We start from the raw sequence: 14,039 nt of genomic DNA on the forward strand, positions 1-14,039 counted from the left end.
AATTACTGAAGATAAAGCACCTGAAAGCGTCTGTCTACCACCCGCAAACAGATGGGTTGGTGGAGCGATTTAACCAGACGCTTAAACAGATGCTCCGCAAGGTAGTCGACGTGGACGGCAGGAACTGGGACCAGCTTATCCCGCTGGTGCTACCGGGAGGTACCTCAGGCCTCTATGGGCTTCTCCCCCTTTGAATTATTGTATGGGCGACAACCCCGAGGCATACTGGATATACTAAAAGAGGGTTGGGAGGCTGAGGCCCTACCCTCCTCTAACATATTGGAGTACGTAGCGCAACTGCGCGACAGGCTTACTAAAATTAGACCCCTCCTGAAAGACCACGTGACACGTGCGCAGGCAGCACAGGCCCGGTGTTACAATCGTAACTCCGTCCTCCGGGAGTTCCGCCCGGGGGATCGAGTAATGGTGCTCGTTCTTACCTCCCACTCTAAACTGCTCACTCACTGACAGGGCCTATACAAGATTAAGGAAAGAAAAGGACTCGTTGACTATTTGGTGAAACAGCCCAATCCTCGACCGAGTGAGAGGATCTACCATGTAAACTTATTAAAACCTTGGAAAGACAGGGAGGAGCTTCCTGGCTCCCGTAGATCCCTCTCCCTTTTCTCATGCACGACTGCCCTTAATCTTGGTGAAGAGCTAACGCCCAAACAACGGCAGGAGTTGACCCAGGTGATCCGAGCCATCCCCGAAGTAGTGAGCGAGTCACCAGGCCGGACCTCTCTGATTGCGCATGATATAGTCACAGACCCCGGCGTAATCGTCTGGGAGAGGCCCTATAGACTCCCGGAGGCAAAACGCGCAGATGTGGAGTTAGAGGTGCAACGGATGTTGGACATGGACATCATTGAGGAGAGCCATTGCCCCTGGTCCAGCCCTATCGTCCTCGTTATCTAAGCCAGACGACTCCTGGAGGTTTTGTAATGACTTTAGACATCTGAACCAAGTCTCCAAATTCGATGCCTACACGATACCCCGCATTGACGACTTGCTTGAGCGGCTGGGTACGGCTCGTTACTTGACTACTCTCGACATGACGAAAGGGTATTGGCAAATTCCCTTAACGGCATCCGCTAAAGAGAAAACAGCCTTTAGTACCCCTAGTGGACACTGGCAGTACAAGGTCCTCCCATTTGGGCTGCACGGGGCCCCAGCGACCTTTCAGCGTCTGGTGGATAGAGTGCTGATGCCCCACCAGTCCTACAGTGCCGCCTACCTGGATGACGTTGTCATCTATTCCGGCACCTGGGAGGAACATCTACTGCAGGTCTCGGCTGTCCTCACAACCCTGACTGAAGCCGGCCTCCGCATAAACCCTCGAAAGTGTTATTTCGGCTTAAAGGAGGCCAAGTATTTAGGCTACCTCGTGGGACGGGGACAGGTGAGACCCCAGTGCTTAAGACATCTTAGAATGGCCCCGTCCGAATACCAAGAAACAGGTGCAGGCTTTCTTGGGGTTAGCGGGGTATTACCGCCGGTTCGTGCCCCGTTTCTCCGAAAGAGCAGCACCCTTGACCAATATGACAAAGAAGGGTGCTCCCTTATACGTGGTGTGGAACGACGAGGCGGACCACGCATTCAGTGACCTAAAGAAGGCCCTAATGTCGGCACCTGTATTAAAGACGCCCGATTTTGGGCTCCCATTTATTCTCCAGACCGACACTTCGGACACAGGCCTGGGAGCCGTGCTGAGCCAAAGCGTCGATGGTGTCGAGCACCCTGTAATGTACCTGAGCCGGAAACTGATGGACCGGGAGACGCGGTATGCGGCGGTGGAAAGGGAGGCCTTGGCCATTAAGTGGGCGGTGACTCATCTCCGGTATTATCTGTTGGGCCGCGAGTTCACTCTGGTGACTGATCACGCTGCACTTCAGTGGATGTCCCTACATAAAGAGTCGAATCCGCAGGTCACCAGGTGGCTCCTGGATTTGCAGCCTTATAAGTTCACCATCACTTATCGTTGCGGCACCCTTCCAGCCAACGCCGATGCCCTCTCTCGTATCCACGACCTCTCGGTGCGGTCCGCCCGACCTGACGGTCTTGGGCTAAGGGGGGGATTGTGTCACGCACGCGCGAGTCGGAGACCGCGGAAGGATCTTAACACACCTGGGAAAACATTGGCCGGTAGGGAATGGCGGGTTACTAACTTTCTTCCTGTGCTTCCTTTCAGAAAAAAAAGACGCTCCGCCACCATAAGACTGAGTTTTGCCCGCACTACGTCTACTTCTGCCCTTCCTCTGCCATCTTTCCTGACGTCATCGATCCCATCATCCCTCATGGCTCCTTCCCAGCATCCCTCCACTTCCGGCTCCTCCTCTTTAAAATGGCTGCGACGTCATTCCCAGGCGTCGCGTATATGAACTGTATTGTTTATATTTTTGTTGACCGTTTATTTTGAGTATATTGTGGAGTGCCGACAATATACAGGGCCGGAAAACCCCAAACCTTATTGCTGTCTCCTCCTATCTCTTTTACACAGTCCACAAGTCATCAATACTTTTATCTCCTTCTGTACTAACAGTCTGGTTATAGTGGCTGCTGTTACCTGTTGCATAAAAAGATCCTAATCATAATTTTGACTTGCCATGTCACTCGTGTGGCATACAGCCTGGAACAGGGGAGAGTCCCGAGGCTTTGGAAAACATCTTGCATCACCCCCAGTCCCAAAGGTATCACACGTCCTAGTGAGCTGAACGACTTCCGGCCTGTCGCTCTGACATCACATGTGATGAAGACCATTGAGAGGCTGCTGCTTCACCACCTGAGGCCACAGGTCTGCTACACCCTCGACCCTCTGCAGTTCGCATACCAGGAGAAAGTGGGAGTGGAGGATGCCATCATCTCTATGCTACACTTGGACAGAGGCAGTGGTGCTGTAAGAATTACGTTTCTGGACTTCTCTAGCACCTTCAACACCATCCAACCTCTGCTCCTTAGAGACAAGCTGACAGAGATGGGAGTAAATTCATACCTGGTGGCATGGATCGTGGACTATCTTACAGACAGACCTCAGTATGTGCGTCTCGGAAACTGCAGGTCTGACATTGTGGTCAGCAGCACAGGAGCGTCGCAGGGGACTGGACTTCCTCTGGTCCTGTTCAGCCAACATACATCGGACTTCCAATACAACTCGGAGTCCTGCCACGTGCAAAAGTTCGCGGACGACACTGCTATTGTGGGCTGCATCAGGAGAGGGCAGGAGGAGGAGTATAGGAACCTAATCAAGGACTTTGTTAAATGGTGCGAATCAAACCACCTACACCTGAACACCAGCAAAACTAAGGAGCTGGTGGTGGATTTTAGGAGGACCAGACCCCTCATGGACCCCATGATCATCAGAGGTGACTGTGCAGAGGGTGCAGACCTATAAATACCTGGGAGTGCAGCTGGATGATAAATTGGACTGGACTGCCAATACTGATGCTCTGTGTAAGAGAGGACAGAGACGACTATACTTCCTAAGAAGGCGGGCGTCCTTCAACATCTGCAATAAGATGCTGCAGATGTTCTATCAGACGGTTGTGGCGAGCGCCCTCTGCTACGGGTTGGTGTGCTGGGGAGGCAGCAGAGAGAAGAGGGACGCCTCACGCCTGGACATACTGGTGAGGAAGGCAGGCTCTATTGTAGGCATGGAGCTGGACAGTTTGACATCCGTGGCAGAGCGACGGGCGCTGAGCAGACTCCTGTCAATCATGGAGAATCCACTGCATCCACTGAACAGGATCATCTCCAGACAGAGGAGCAGCTTCAGAGACAGACTGCTGTCACCGTCCTGCTCCACTGACAGACTGAGGAGACCCCACACTATGAGACTCTTCAATTCCACCCGGGGGGGTAAACGTTAACATTATACAAAGTTATTATCTGTCTGTTATACCTTCATTGTTCTCACTCTTTAATTTAATATTGTTCTTTATCAGTATGCTGCTGCTGGATTATGTGAATTTCCCCTTGGGGATCAATAAAGTTATCTATCTATCTATCTATAGCATGCAGCACTTTGAAAGTTTATGGTTTTAGGGGTGTATGCTTCATTTTGAATAGCCTTCATTCTTTAAGCGCATCAACAGAAATACAAATTAACTGCAAAAAAGGCAAATATTTATTTAACATAAAAAGCACTGACACACATATTATAAAATGCACACACTCTACTTAAAATAAATCATCTTTTATCATAATTTACGATTTCTTTGACACACAATTTGTACTCAAGATGACATCATTTTCAAATACATATTAAAAAAAAATATACAAGGATTCTTGATTTACAAATAAAGTGCAATTGTACTCAGAATGGGCCCATTGTTTTTAAAACATACTAGAATAGCACATTTCAAGTAAACCTTGTTCAGATCAAGCGAACTTCAAAATGATAGGAAGCTCCTCATGTGCCTGTCACCCTAACAGTAACACAAAGCATGGCTCCCCTATGGTTGGCGCCACCTCTGCCCTGCAGCACTACTCTACGGGATATGCGAGAACCTGGCATTTCCTTTCAGACTTGGCAACGCAGCTTTGCCTCTCCCAGACGTCAAGTCTCAGAATGGGAAATTTTGTTTTTTTTTTGGGTTGGGGGGAAAAGGACAGGGTTGGGAGGAGAGCAGTTGAAAATTAGCCGGAATTGAAATTGTTTTCGGATTCCAATTCAGTGGAGTTCAGCTTGGTTAGAAAACTGAGCAAATCGTAGATCTGAAAGGAAATTAGAGAAATATAAATAACTCAGGGAGCACTCTGGAGGGTCGTGTGCTTTTTCTTTCTGAGCCCCAGTGGCTTTATTGTAAGTGAAAGCAATATAAAAAAAAGCCTTCACTATGCAAATACCCTCTTATATTTTTATTGGCAAAACCTAAATCCTGTCCTTCTGGATCTAACTTCTTACGCCTAGCAGGTTAGGAGCTCAGACATCTGACAGTAAAAACTGCAAATCAAGAAGTGTGGTCACCTCTATGTTCCATTACTCACCTGTTACTAACATCGTTCTTGGGCTTGGATTTTGGGACAGCCACCTGAATGAGGATAACAAGGGAGGAAAAAAAAAAAAAGAAAGATTTAGAAAGTGTGGTGGTCACATCTGTTTGAATTGTCCAACAGATGAACATACATTTGTTTTTTAAAAGCTATTAAAAGACAAAATGTTTAGTATACCAGTTAACCTACACCCCTGTCCCTCACCTATGAGGTGTGGGTAATGGCTGAAAGAATGAGATCATAAATACGAGAGTCAGAAAGGTCGCCTTTTCAGAGTCCACTGCTCAAACACTTCATGAAAGAGGGAGGTGGGCAGCAATTCAAGAGAACCTCAGAGAAGAGTTGCTGAGGAACAGGAGGCATGATAATCTTATATATAAACGTCTACATGCGGAAGTGTGTGTGTGTGTCTGTCTGTCCGGCCCAGAAGTGAGAGGTGTAGTCAGGAGTAAGGGCTCCACCTCTGAGGATACAAGCGAGGCCGCCATGTTGGCAAAACGAAACCTCCGAAGAAAGAGTCACACGCTTATCCGCTATTACAGAAGCGTGGTGAGCACATCGGCAAAACGGTACCCCTTTTACTTTTCCTACTGCCGCTAATACACAAGTGAGGAGAGTACGTTGGCAAAACGAACCTCCAAAGAAAGACAAAGTCGCTTAGCCGCTAATGCAGAAACGATTCCAGCATGTCGGCAAAACGAAAGAGATGCCCAGAATAGTTCAACATTTCAATTTTTTTCTGACGATTTCAATAGTTTCTAGGACACCGTGCGGCTTGCACAGCTAGTAATAACACTAATAGTAATAATAATAATACAGGGCGAGTCAAAATTATGTTAACATTTGAATGGCAGAAACACTTTATTCACAAAACATACTTCATACGTACGAGATGACTTACAGTAATCCCTCCTCGACTGCCGGGGTTGCGGAAGGTGAAAATCCGCAAAGTAAAAACCATACGTTTATGTAGATATTTTTATATTGTCACGCTTGGGTCACAGATTTGCACAGAAACACAGGAGCTTGAAGAGACAGGAACTTTATTTAAACACTGCAAACAAACATTTGTCTCATTTTCAAAAGTTTAAACTGTGCTCCACGACAAGACAGAGATGACAGTTCCGTCTCACAATTAAAAGAATGCAAACATATCTTCTCTTCAAAGGAGTGCGTGTCAGGAGCAGAGAATGTCAGAGAGAGAGAGAGAAAAGCAAACAATCAAAAATCAATAAGTGCTCTTCGGGCTTTTAAGTATGCGAAGCACCGCGAGACAAAGCCCAGCAAGGAAGGGAGCGATGTGAAGGTAGTCTTTCAGCGTTTTTTTTAGAGGAGCGTCCGTATCCTCTAGGCCAGTGTGCGAACAGCCCCCCTGCTCACAATATATTTTAAGCCTTTATAAACTCTCCCACACAGTTATACAGCATAAACCCTTTATATTCTCTTAGATATTAGGTAAGATTTGTTGAAATTATGTATGTAAACACACTGTTTATATACTACGCACAAACATATGTATCGTATATCATTGAGGAGTTTTATTTAATACGTAATACGTGCTCTGATTGGGTAGCTTCCCAGCCATCCGCCAATAGCGCCCCTTATATGAAATCAACTGGGCAAACCAACTGCCAGAAATGAAAAGACCCATTGTCAGCAGAAATCCGCGAAACCAGTGAAAAATCTGTGATATATATTTAGATATGCTTACAAATAAAAAATCTGTGATTAAGTGAAGCCGCGAAAGTCAAAGCACGATATAGAGACGGATCACTGTACAGGAATGTCTCAACCTGTTCGCCATTACGTTCAACACCCAAAAACCAACGAGGAACAGTACCATTTAAAGCCCAGACACACATTTTTCAAGGGAATAAATGATTGACAACGCACTCCTGTTTCCTGTCCTTCATGTCATTGATATCTCAAAATTTTCCTGCTATACACGCCATACCCCATAACCAGAAATCACAGGGTGTCAAATCAGGGGAGTGTGGAGGACATGGCAGTGGTCCACCACAACCTAATCATCAATCTGGAAAGGTGTGGTCGAGATTAAAATAAGCAATTAGTATTAACATAATTTTTGGCTCACTCTGTAATAATAATAAGAACTAGCCGACGCCTGCCATAGCATACGGCGGTGTAAGAATAGGAACGGAAAACAGTGAGAAAGGAATTCAGAAATCAAGAAGAAAGAAATACTTCTTGAAAGACGCGGTTGTGAATATGAATTGTAAATAATAATTATATATGCACACACACACTAATGTGCATTATAGTCTGAGTCCTGACCTAAATTGTGTGGGTGGTTACCTACCAGTTGCAAGAAGTAGTTGCATATTAAATTCGCCTTTTACAAAAATTTTGTGTTGCCTTGCTCTGTGCTAGCCAGGGGTTGATGGTTTTTCCCCACAAAGTAGGGTACTTTGTTTGTATTTTGGGACATTTCAGAGAATATTTTTGAACATTAAGAGTAAGCACATTTTAGCATGATGTAGGCCCAAGCCAGTCACTCAAATGAAAGACAGGGTGCCTTTTGTTGCACCTCCTCTGGGCAGGTTGGTGGGATTCAGGCCTGCTTCCCAGGCTGTTTTTGAAGTCTTCTTACCTTTTTGGCTATTTCAGGTGAGTGGATCACAACACATACATGATCTAGTATGTCTTACAAATAAACATTTATACATAGTGAATTTACATTTAATCCAGCTCGTGATATTTGTGAACATTTAAACAGTCCGCTTCAATCAGAAGGAAGGCAATACTCACAGGCGGAAGTGTCAAGGGATCGATAACCAACCACTTTTCGGTGACGCTCTCTAACTGCTGGCCCCCAAGAGGCTCCCGAATGCACACCACAACGTCCAGTTTTCCTCCCGTTGGCTTCCTTCCTTCTAATAACTGAACAAAGAGGAAAAAGATACTGAAGAGCACCGTTCATCACAACAAACAGAAGCACCCTAGGTGTTCCCAAACTACACACACCTCAACAATTTCCCTTATCTCACATTTGGATTCCAGTCCATCCAGTTTAAGCTGGCCAGTGCCCACAACACGGTCATTCTTGAAAAGGCCCCTGGAAAATGGACAAAGAGAGAAAATAAACAAGGCCCAGAAATAAAATGCAGGAATTAGCTTTGAATACAGCTTTCTTCCCCAATGTACAGTATGATTTATTTACAAGAAAAAACCCAAATGGACAAAACTGATGTAAAAAGCCTGAGACCACCAGCTTACCCTATTTAATAGCCAGAAACAATCTAATGAGGTTACAGACATAAAGAATATGACGATTTAGGAAATTCTTATTTGTTAGATATACACCCAATTGAGAAATGAGTGAAGTGCTACAAGGAATTCATTTTACAAATGTACACATTAGACAGACAGGAAAGACACTACATGATATTTAAACAGAAATATATGAAAGGCACTATATAACAGACAGACAGCTAGATATGAAAGGCATGATATAATACAGAGAGATAGATAGAGAGAAAGAGAGAGAGATGGATAGATAGGAAAGGCGCTATATAATAGAAAATCATTTTACAAATGTACAAATTAGATAGATAGGAAAGACACAACATGATATTTAAACAGAAATATATGAAAGGCACTATATAACAGAGAGAGAGAGAGAGATAGAGATAGAGAGATAGATAGATAGAGAGAGAGAGAGGAGAGTCAAGTTTAGCAGAACAGTGACAAATGTCTGTCTCTGAAGCTGCTCCTCTGTCTGGAGATGATCCTGTTAAGTGGATGCAGTGGATTCTTCATGATTGACAGGAGTTTGCTTAGTGCCCGTCGCTCTGCCACAGATGTTAAACTGTCCAACTTTAATCCTACAATGGAGCCTGCCTTCTTAACAAGTTTGTCCAGGCGTGAGGCGTCTTTCATCTTTATGCTGCCACCCCAGCACACCACCGCGTAGAAGAGGGCACTCGCCACAACCGTCTGGTAGAACATCTGCAGCATCTTACTGCAGATGTTGAAGGATGCCAACCTTCTCAGAAAGTATATTCTGCTCTGAGCTTTCTTACATAGAGCATCAGTATTGGCAGTCCAGTCCAATTTGTCATCCAGCTGCACTCCCAGATATTTATAGGTATGCACCCTCTGCACAGTCACCTCTGATGATCACAGGGTCCATGAGGGGCCTGGGCCTCCTAAAATCCACCAGCAGCTCCTTGGTCTTGCTGGTGTTCAGGTGTAGGTGGTTTGAGTCGCACCATTTAACAAAGTCCTTGATTAGGTTCCTGTACTCCTCCTCCTGCCCACACCTGATGCAGCCCACAATAGCAGTGTCATCAGCGAACTTTTGCACGTGGCATGACTCTGAGTCGTATTGGAAGTCTGATGTATGTTGGCTGAACAGGACCGGAGAAAGTCCAGTCCCCTGCGGCGCCCCTGTATTGCTGAACACAATGTCAGACCTGCAATTCCCGAGATGCACATACTGAGGTCTGTCTGTAAGATAGTCCACAATCCATGCCACCAGGTGTGAATCTACTCCCATCTCAGTCAGCTTGTCCCTAAGGAGCAGAGGTTGGATGGTGTTGAAGGCGCTGGAGAAGTCCAGAAACATAATTCTTACAGCACCATTGCCTCTGTCCAGGTGGGAGAGGGATCGGTGTAGCATATAGATGATGGCATCCTCCGCCCCCACCTTCTCCTGGTATGCAAACTGCAGAGGGTCGAGGGCGTGGTGGACCTGTGGCCTCAGGTGGTGAAGCAGCAGCCGCTCCATGGTCTTCAGCACATGTGACGTCAGAGCAACAGGCCGAAAGTCATTCAGCTCACCAGGACGTGATGCCTTTGGGACTGGGGTGATACAAGATGTTTTCCAAAGCCTTGGGACTCTCCCCTGTTCCAGGCTCAGGTTGAAGATGCGCTGTAGAGGACTCCCCAGTTCCAACACACATGCCTTCAGCAGTCGTGGTGATATACCATCTGGACCTGCTGCTTTGCTGGCACGAAGTCTTTTCAGCTCTCTGCTCACATGGGCTGCTGTAATTGTGGGTGGTGATATTCCGCTGCCATGCCAGGACATGGAAACAGAATGATGCGGTGGCAGCAGCTACACCTGGGTTGGTGTCCCAGCAAGCAAAGGAGGACACACTGATTGGGCTTGGGCAGCTGGATCATCGAGACAGCGGTTGACTGTCTGTTATGGGCAGAACGTTTTCCTGTACACTGGGTGGCAGCATCCCATCTGGCAGGCCCCAGTATGGATACCCACAGAGCAGCATGGCAGTAGTGCTTCCAGAGGCCTGCTCTGCAGGGACCTGTGAGGGCCGCCTGGGGAAACTGTTGGATACTGATGGCACAAGGACCTTTGGGTTCCTGGCTAACCCAGAAGTGCTTCCTGAAGGCAATAGACTAAGCTCAGCTAGTACTCGGAGGTCTGAAGTTAAAAGAGAGTCCTATACTTGGCCCAGGGAGTCAAAGTCAGGAGGAAGAGATCAAAACTTGTTGAAAAGAGTGAAAGGAAGTGGGACATACACAGAGAAGAGAGACTGTGGACTGTTCTACTGTATATTGTGAAGAGAAGCCTGTTGAGAGGTATTTCATTATTAATAAACTATTATTTGTACCTGGGGCTTGCTGATGTGTAGTTGAGTCTGGGGTTTGGGGTGCTGCTATGCCCCCTACTGGTCACAAACAACAGACAGACAGATGTGAAAGGCACTATATAATAGACAGATACTGTAGATAGATGGATGGATGTGAAAGGCACTACTGTATATAACAGATTGTTAGATAGATAGATAGATAGATAGATAGATAGATAGATAGATAGATAGATAGATAGATAGATAGATAGATATGCCGGTCATAAAATTAGAATTTCATGACAAAGTTGATTTATTTCAGTAATTCCATTCAAGAAGTGAAACTTGTATATTAGATTCATTCATTACACACAGACTGATGTATTTCAAATGTTTATTTCTTTTAATTTTGATGATTATAACTGACAACTAATGAAAGCCCCAAATTCAGTATCTCGGAAAATTTGAATATTGTGAAAAGGTTCAATACTGAAGACACCTGGTGCCACACTCACTCTAATCAGCTAATTAACTCAAAAGACCTGCAAAAGCCTGTAAATGGTCTCTCAGTCGAGTTCTGTAGGCTACACAATCATGGGGAAGACTGCTGACTTGACAAGTTGTCCAAAAGACGACCACTGACACCTCGCACAAAGAGGCCAAGACACAAAAGGTCATTGCTAAAGAGGCTGGCTGTTCACAGAGCTCTGTGTCCAAACACATTAATAGAGAGGCGAAGGGAAGGACAAGATGTGGTAGAAAAAAGTGTACAAACAATAGGGATAACTGCTTGTACCCTGGAGAGGATTGTGAAACAAACCTGTGGTGGAGATTCACAAAGAGCTGGAGTCAGTGCTTCAAGAGCCACCAGGCACAGACGTATGCAAGACATGGGCTTCAGCTGTCACATTCCTTGTGTCAAGCCACTCTTGAACAAGAGATAGCGTCAGAAACGTCTCGACTGGACTGCTGCTGAGTGGTCCAAAGTTATGTTCTCTGATGAAAGTAAATTTTGCATTTCCTTTGAAAATCAAGGTCTCAGAGTCTGGAGGAAGAGAGGAGAGGCACCGAATCCACGTTGCTTGAGGTCCAGTGTAAAGTTTGCACAGTCAGTGATGGTTTGGGGTGCCATGTCATCTGCTGGTGTTGGTCCATTGTGTTTTCTGAGGTCCAAGGTCAACGCAGCCGTTTACCAGGAAGTTTTAGAGCACTTCATGCATCCTGCTGCTGACGAACTTTATGGAGATACAGATTTCATTTTCCAGCAGGAACTGGCACCTGGCAAAGTGCCAAAGACACCAGTACCTGGTTTAAGGACCATGGTGTCCCGGTTCTTGATTGGTCAGCAAACTCACCTGACCTCAACCCCATAGAAAATCTATTGGGTATTGTGAAGAGGAAGATGCAATACGCCAGACTCAACAATTCAGAAGAGCTGAAGGCCACTATCAGAGCAACATGGGCTCTCCTAACACCTGAGCAGTGCCACAGACTGATCGACTCCATGCCACGCCGCATTGCTGCAGTAATCCAGACCAAAGGAGCCCCAACTAAATATTGAGTGCTGTACATGCTCAGACTTTTCATGTTCATACCTTTCAGTTGGCCAACATTTCTAAAAATCCTTTTTTGGCATTGGTCTTAATTGATATTCTAATTTTCTGAGATACTGAATTTGGGACTTTCATTAGTTGTCAGTTATAATTGTCAAAATTAAAAGAAATAAACATTTGAAATACATCAGTCTGTGTGTAATGAATGAATCTAATATACAAGTTTCACTTTTTGAATGGAATTACTGAAATACATCAACTTAGTCATGATATTCTAACTTTATGACCGGCACCGATAGATAGATAGATAGATAGATAGATAGATAGATAGATAGATAGATAGATAGATAGATAGATAGATAGATAGATAGATAGATAGATAGATAGATAGATAGATAGATAGATAGATAGATAGATAGATAGATAGATAGATAGATAGATAGATAGATAGATAGATAGATAGATAGATAGATAGATAGATAGACAGACAGACAGACAGTATATGTCATAAGGATTAAAAAATAGCAAAATTTAAAACTTCTGACTTGTGAGGCGCTATACAGGTGTACTGCTGTTAGTATAAAGGAGTTCCCTGCGTCATTTCCTGACACACGTTTGCTGAATAGTCCTCAGGGTTGGTGTGTCAGAGAGGGACGTGAAGCATTGCTCATAATGGCATTCTGTTTTGTTTACATTCTCTTTTCTTGCTAAACTAGATTAGACATAGCAGTTGCCCCCATCACCCTTAAGACACACTCAGCACAACTACATGATCAGTAAAATTCATACCCCTTGTGAACAACTTCAAACTTGATTCCCTTTGACTGCACCACTCTCTTCAAGGCTCTGTGCCCACGGATTATATTCAGCTTGAATTGCTCCTTGAACTCTGTGAAGATTGAGAGATGGCAGTTAAATGAACACGAAATAAAGTGATTTATACTGTAGAATCATTTACACATGCACTGCTCTTGGCGCATTGCTACCTGGGTTGTTTGTATTCCTTATAGTGTTCGTCTTATCACGCTGAGCTTCCTCCTACAAGGTACATCAGGCACAAAACATAAAAACATTGGATGAACTCCACCATAGATCAAAATAAAACACTGGCATTGGCAGCAAACAAGTAAGGTCCAATTATAGTGTGAGAACAACTGAGTAAAAGACAGCAAAGAGGACATATACAGTAAAAAGGTATTGAACTCAATTCATTATATTCTTATTTAGCGTTCTTAGGTGCCTAAAGCCTCACAACAGTAACATGTGCAGTGATTTCAGAAGTCTTCAGACTTGTAGATTTTATTTTAAACAAATACATTGGTCACTTTTGACCATCCATCTATTCTCAATAACCCATAATGACAAAGTGAAAATGGTTTGCAAGTTGTTAAAAATCAAAAACTGTAATCTCTCATTCACAGACGTATTCAACCCTCAGAACTTGTGCCAAAATCTGCGCTGTAGGTCTTCTCACACCCACACTAAGCTCAGAACACACAGCGGGTCAACTTAATACTACATCAGGCGAAGGAAGCATTAAACATTTTTTTTAGTTGACTCCCAAAGTCATGTAAATGCTTTCTCATTTTAAACAGACTTTACTTTCATCTTCATTCCAACTTACTAACAGATTAACTTTCTCTCTGCTTTTCATACTTGTGTGAATGTTGTGCTAGGTGCCACAAAAGAAGGCACCGCCGAGTCGTTATTTAACAAAATGCAGCTCCTCAACACAAGGTCGTCTTATCTTATTTTAAATCCATCTCAGAGTCCAGCATATACAACCTTTGGAACAGACAGCAGATGCAGTATAAACAACACTTGGCCTACCACCAGGATGTCCCAAAGGCAAAATAAAATGCAGCATTCAGCTCGTTCACAAAGTCTTCAGACCCTTTTGCTGTTTTCACATTTTGTTTTCTTGTAGCCTTGTGCTAAA

At 44.7% G+C, this 14,039-nt stretch overlaps 1 protein-coding gene across 2 annotated transcripts in view; it reads right to left on the reverse strand.

Moving 5' to 3' along the window:
- cc2d1a (coiled-coil and C2 domain containing 1A) overlaps positions 1-14,039 on the reverse strand; it is a 107,351-nt gene that overhangs the window by 20,335 nt on the left and 72,977 nt on the right. Inside the window, exons 20-25 of one of the 2 annotated variants that reach the window (XM_039770483.1) lie at positions 13,087-13,138; positions 12,890-12,989; positions 7,978-8,068; positions 7,762-7,893; positions 4,987-5,030; positions 4,117-4,713 (exon numbers count right to left, since the gene is read on the reverse strand). In XM_039770483.1, the coding sequence (XP_039626417.1) occupies positions 4,689-4,713; positions 4,987-5,030; positions 7,762-7,893; positions 7,978-8,068; positions 12,890-12,989; positions 13,087-13,138 (444 nt within the window). In that variant the 3' untranslated portion in view covers positions 4,117-4,688. Of the gene's footprint in view, positions 1-4,116; positions 4,714-4,986; positions 5,031-7,761; positions 7,894-7,977; positions 8,069-12,889; positions 12,990-13,086; positions 13,139-14,039 lie in introns of those variants that run through there. The other variant, XM_039770482.1, reaches the window with a different exon arrangement.

This window comes from Polypterus senegalus, chromosome 12 (genome assembly GCF_016835505.1).
Source record: "Polypterus senegalus isolate Bchr_013 chromosome 12, ASM1683550v1, whole genome shotgun sequence".
NCBI classification, from domain to species: domain Eukaryota; kingdom Metazoa; phylum Chordata; class Cladistia; order Polypteriformes; family Polypteridae; genus Polypterus; species Polypterus senegalus.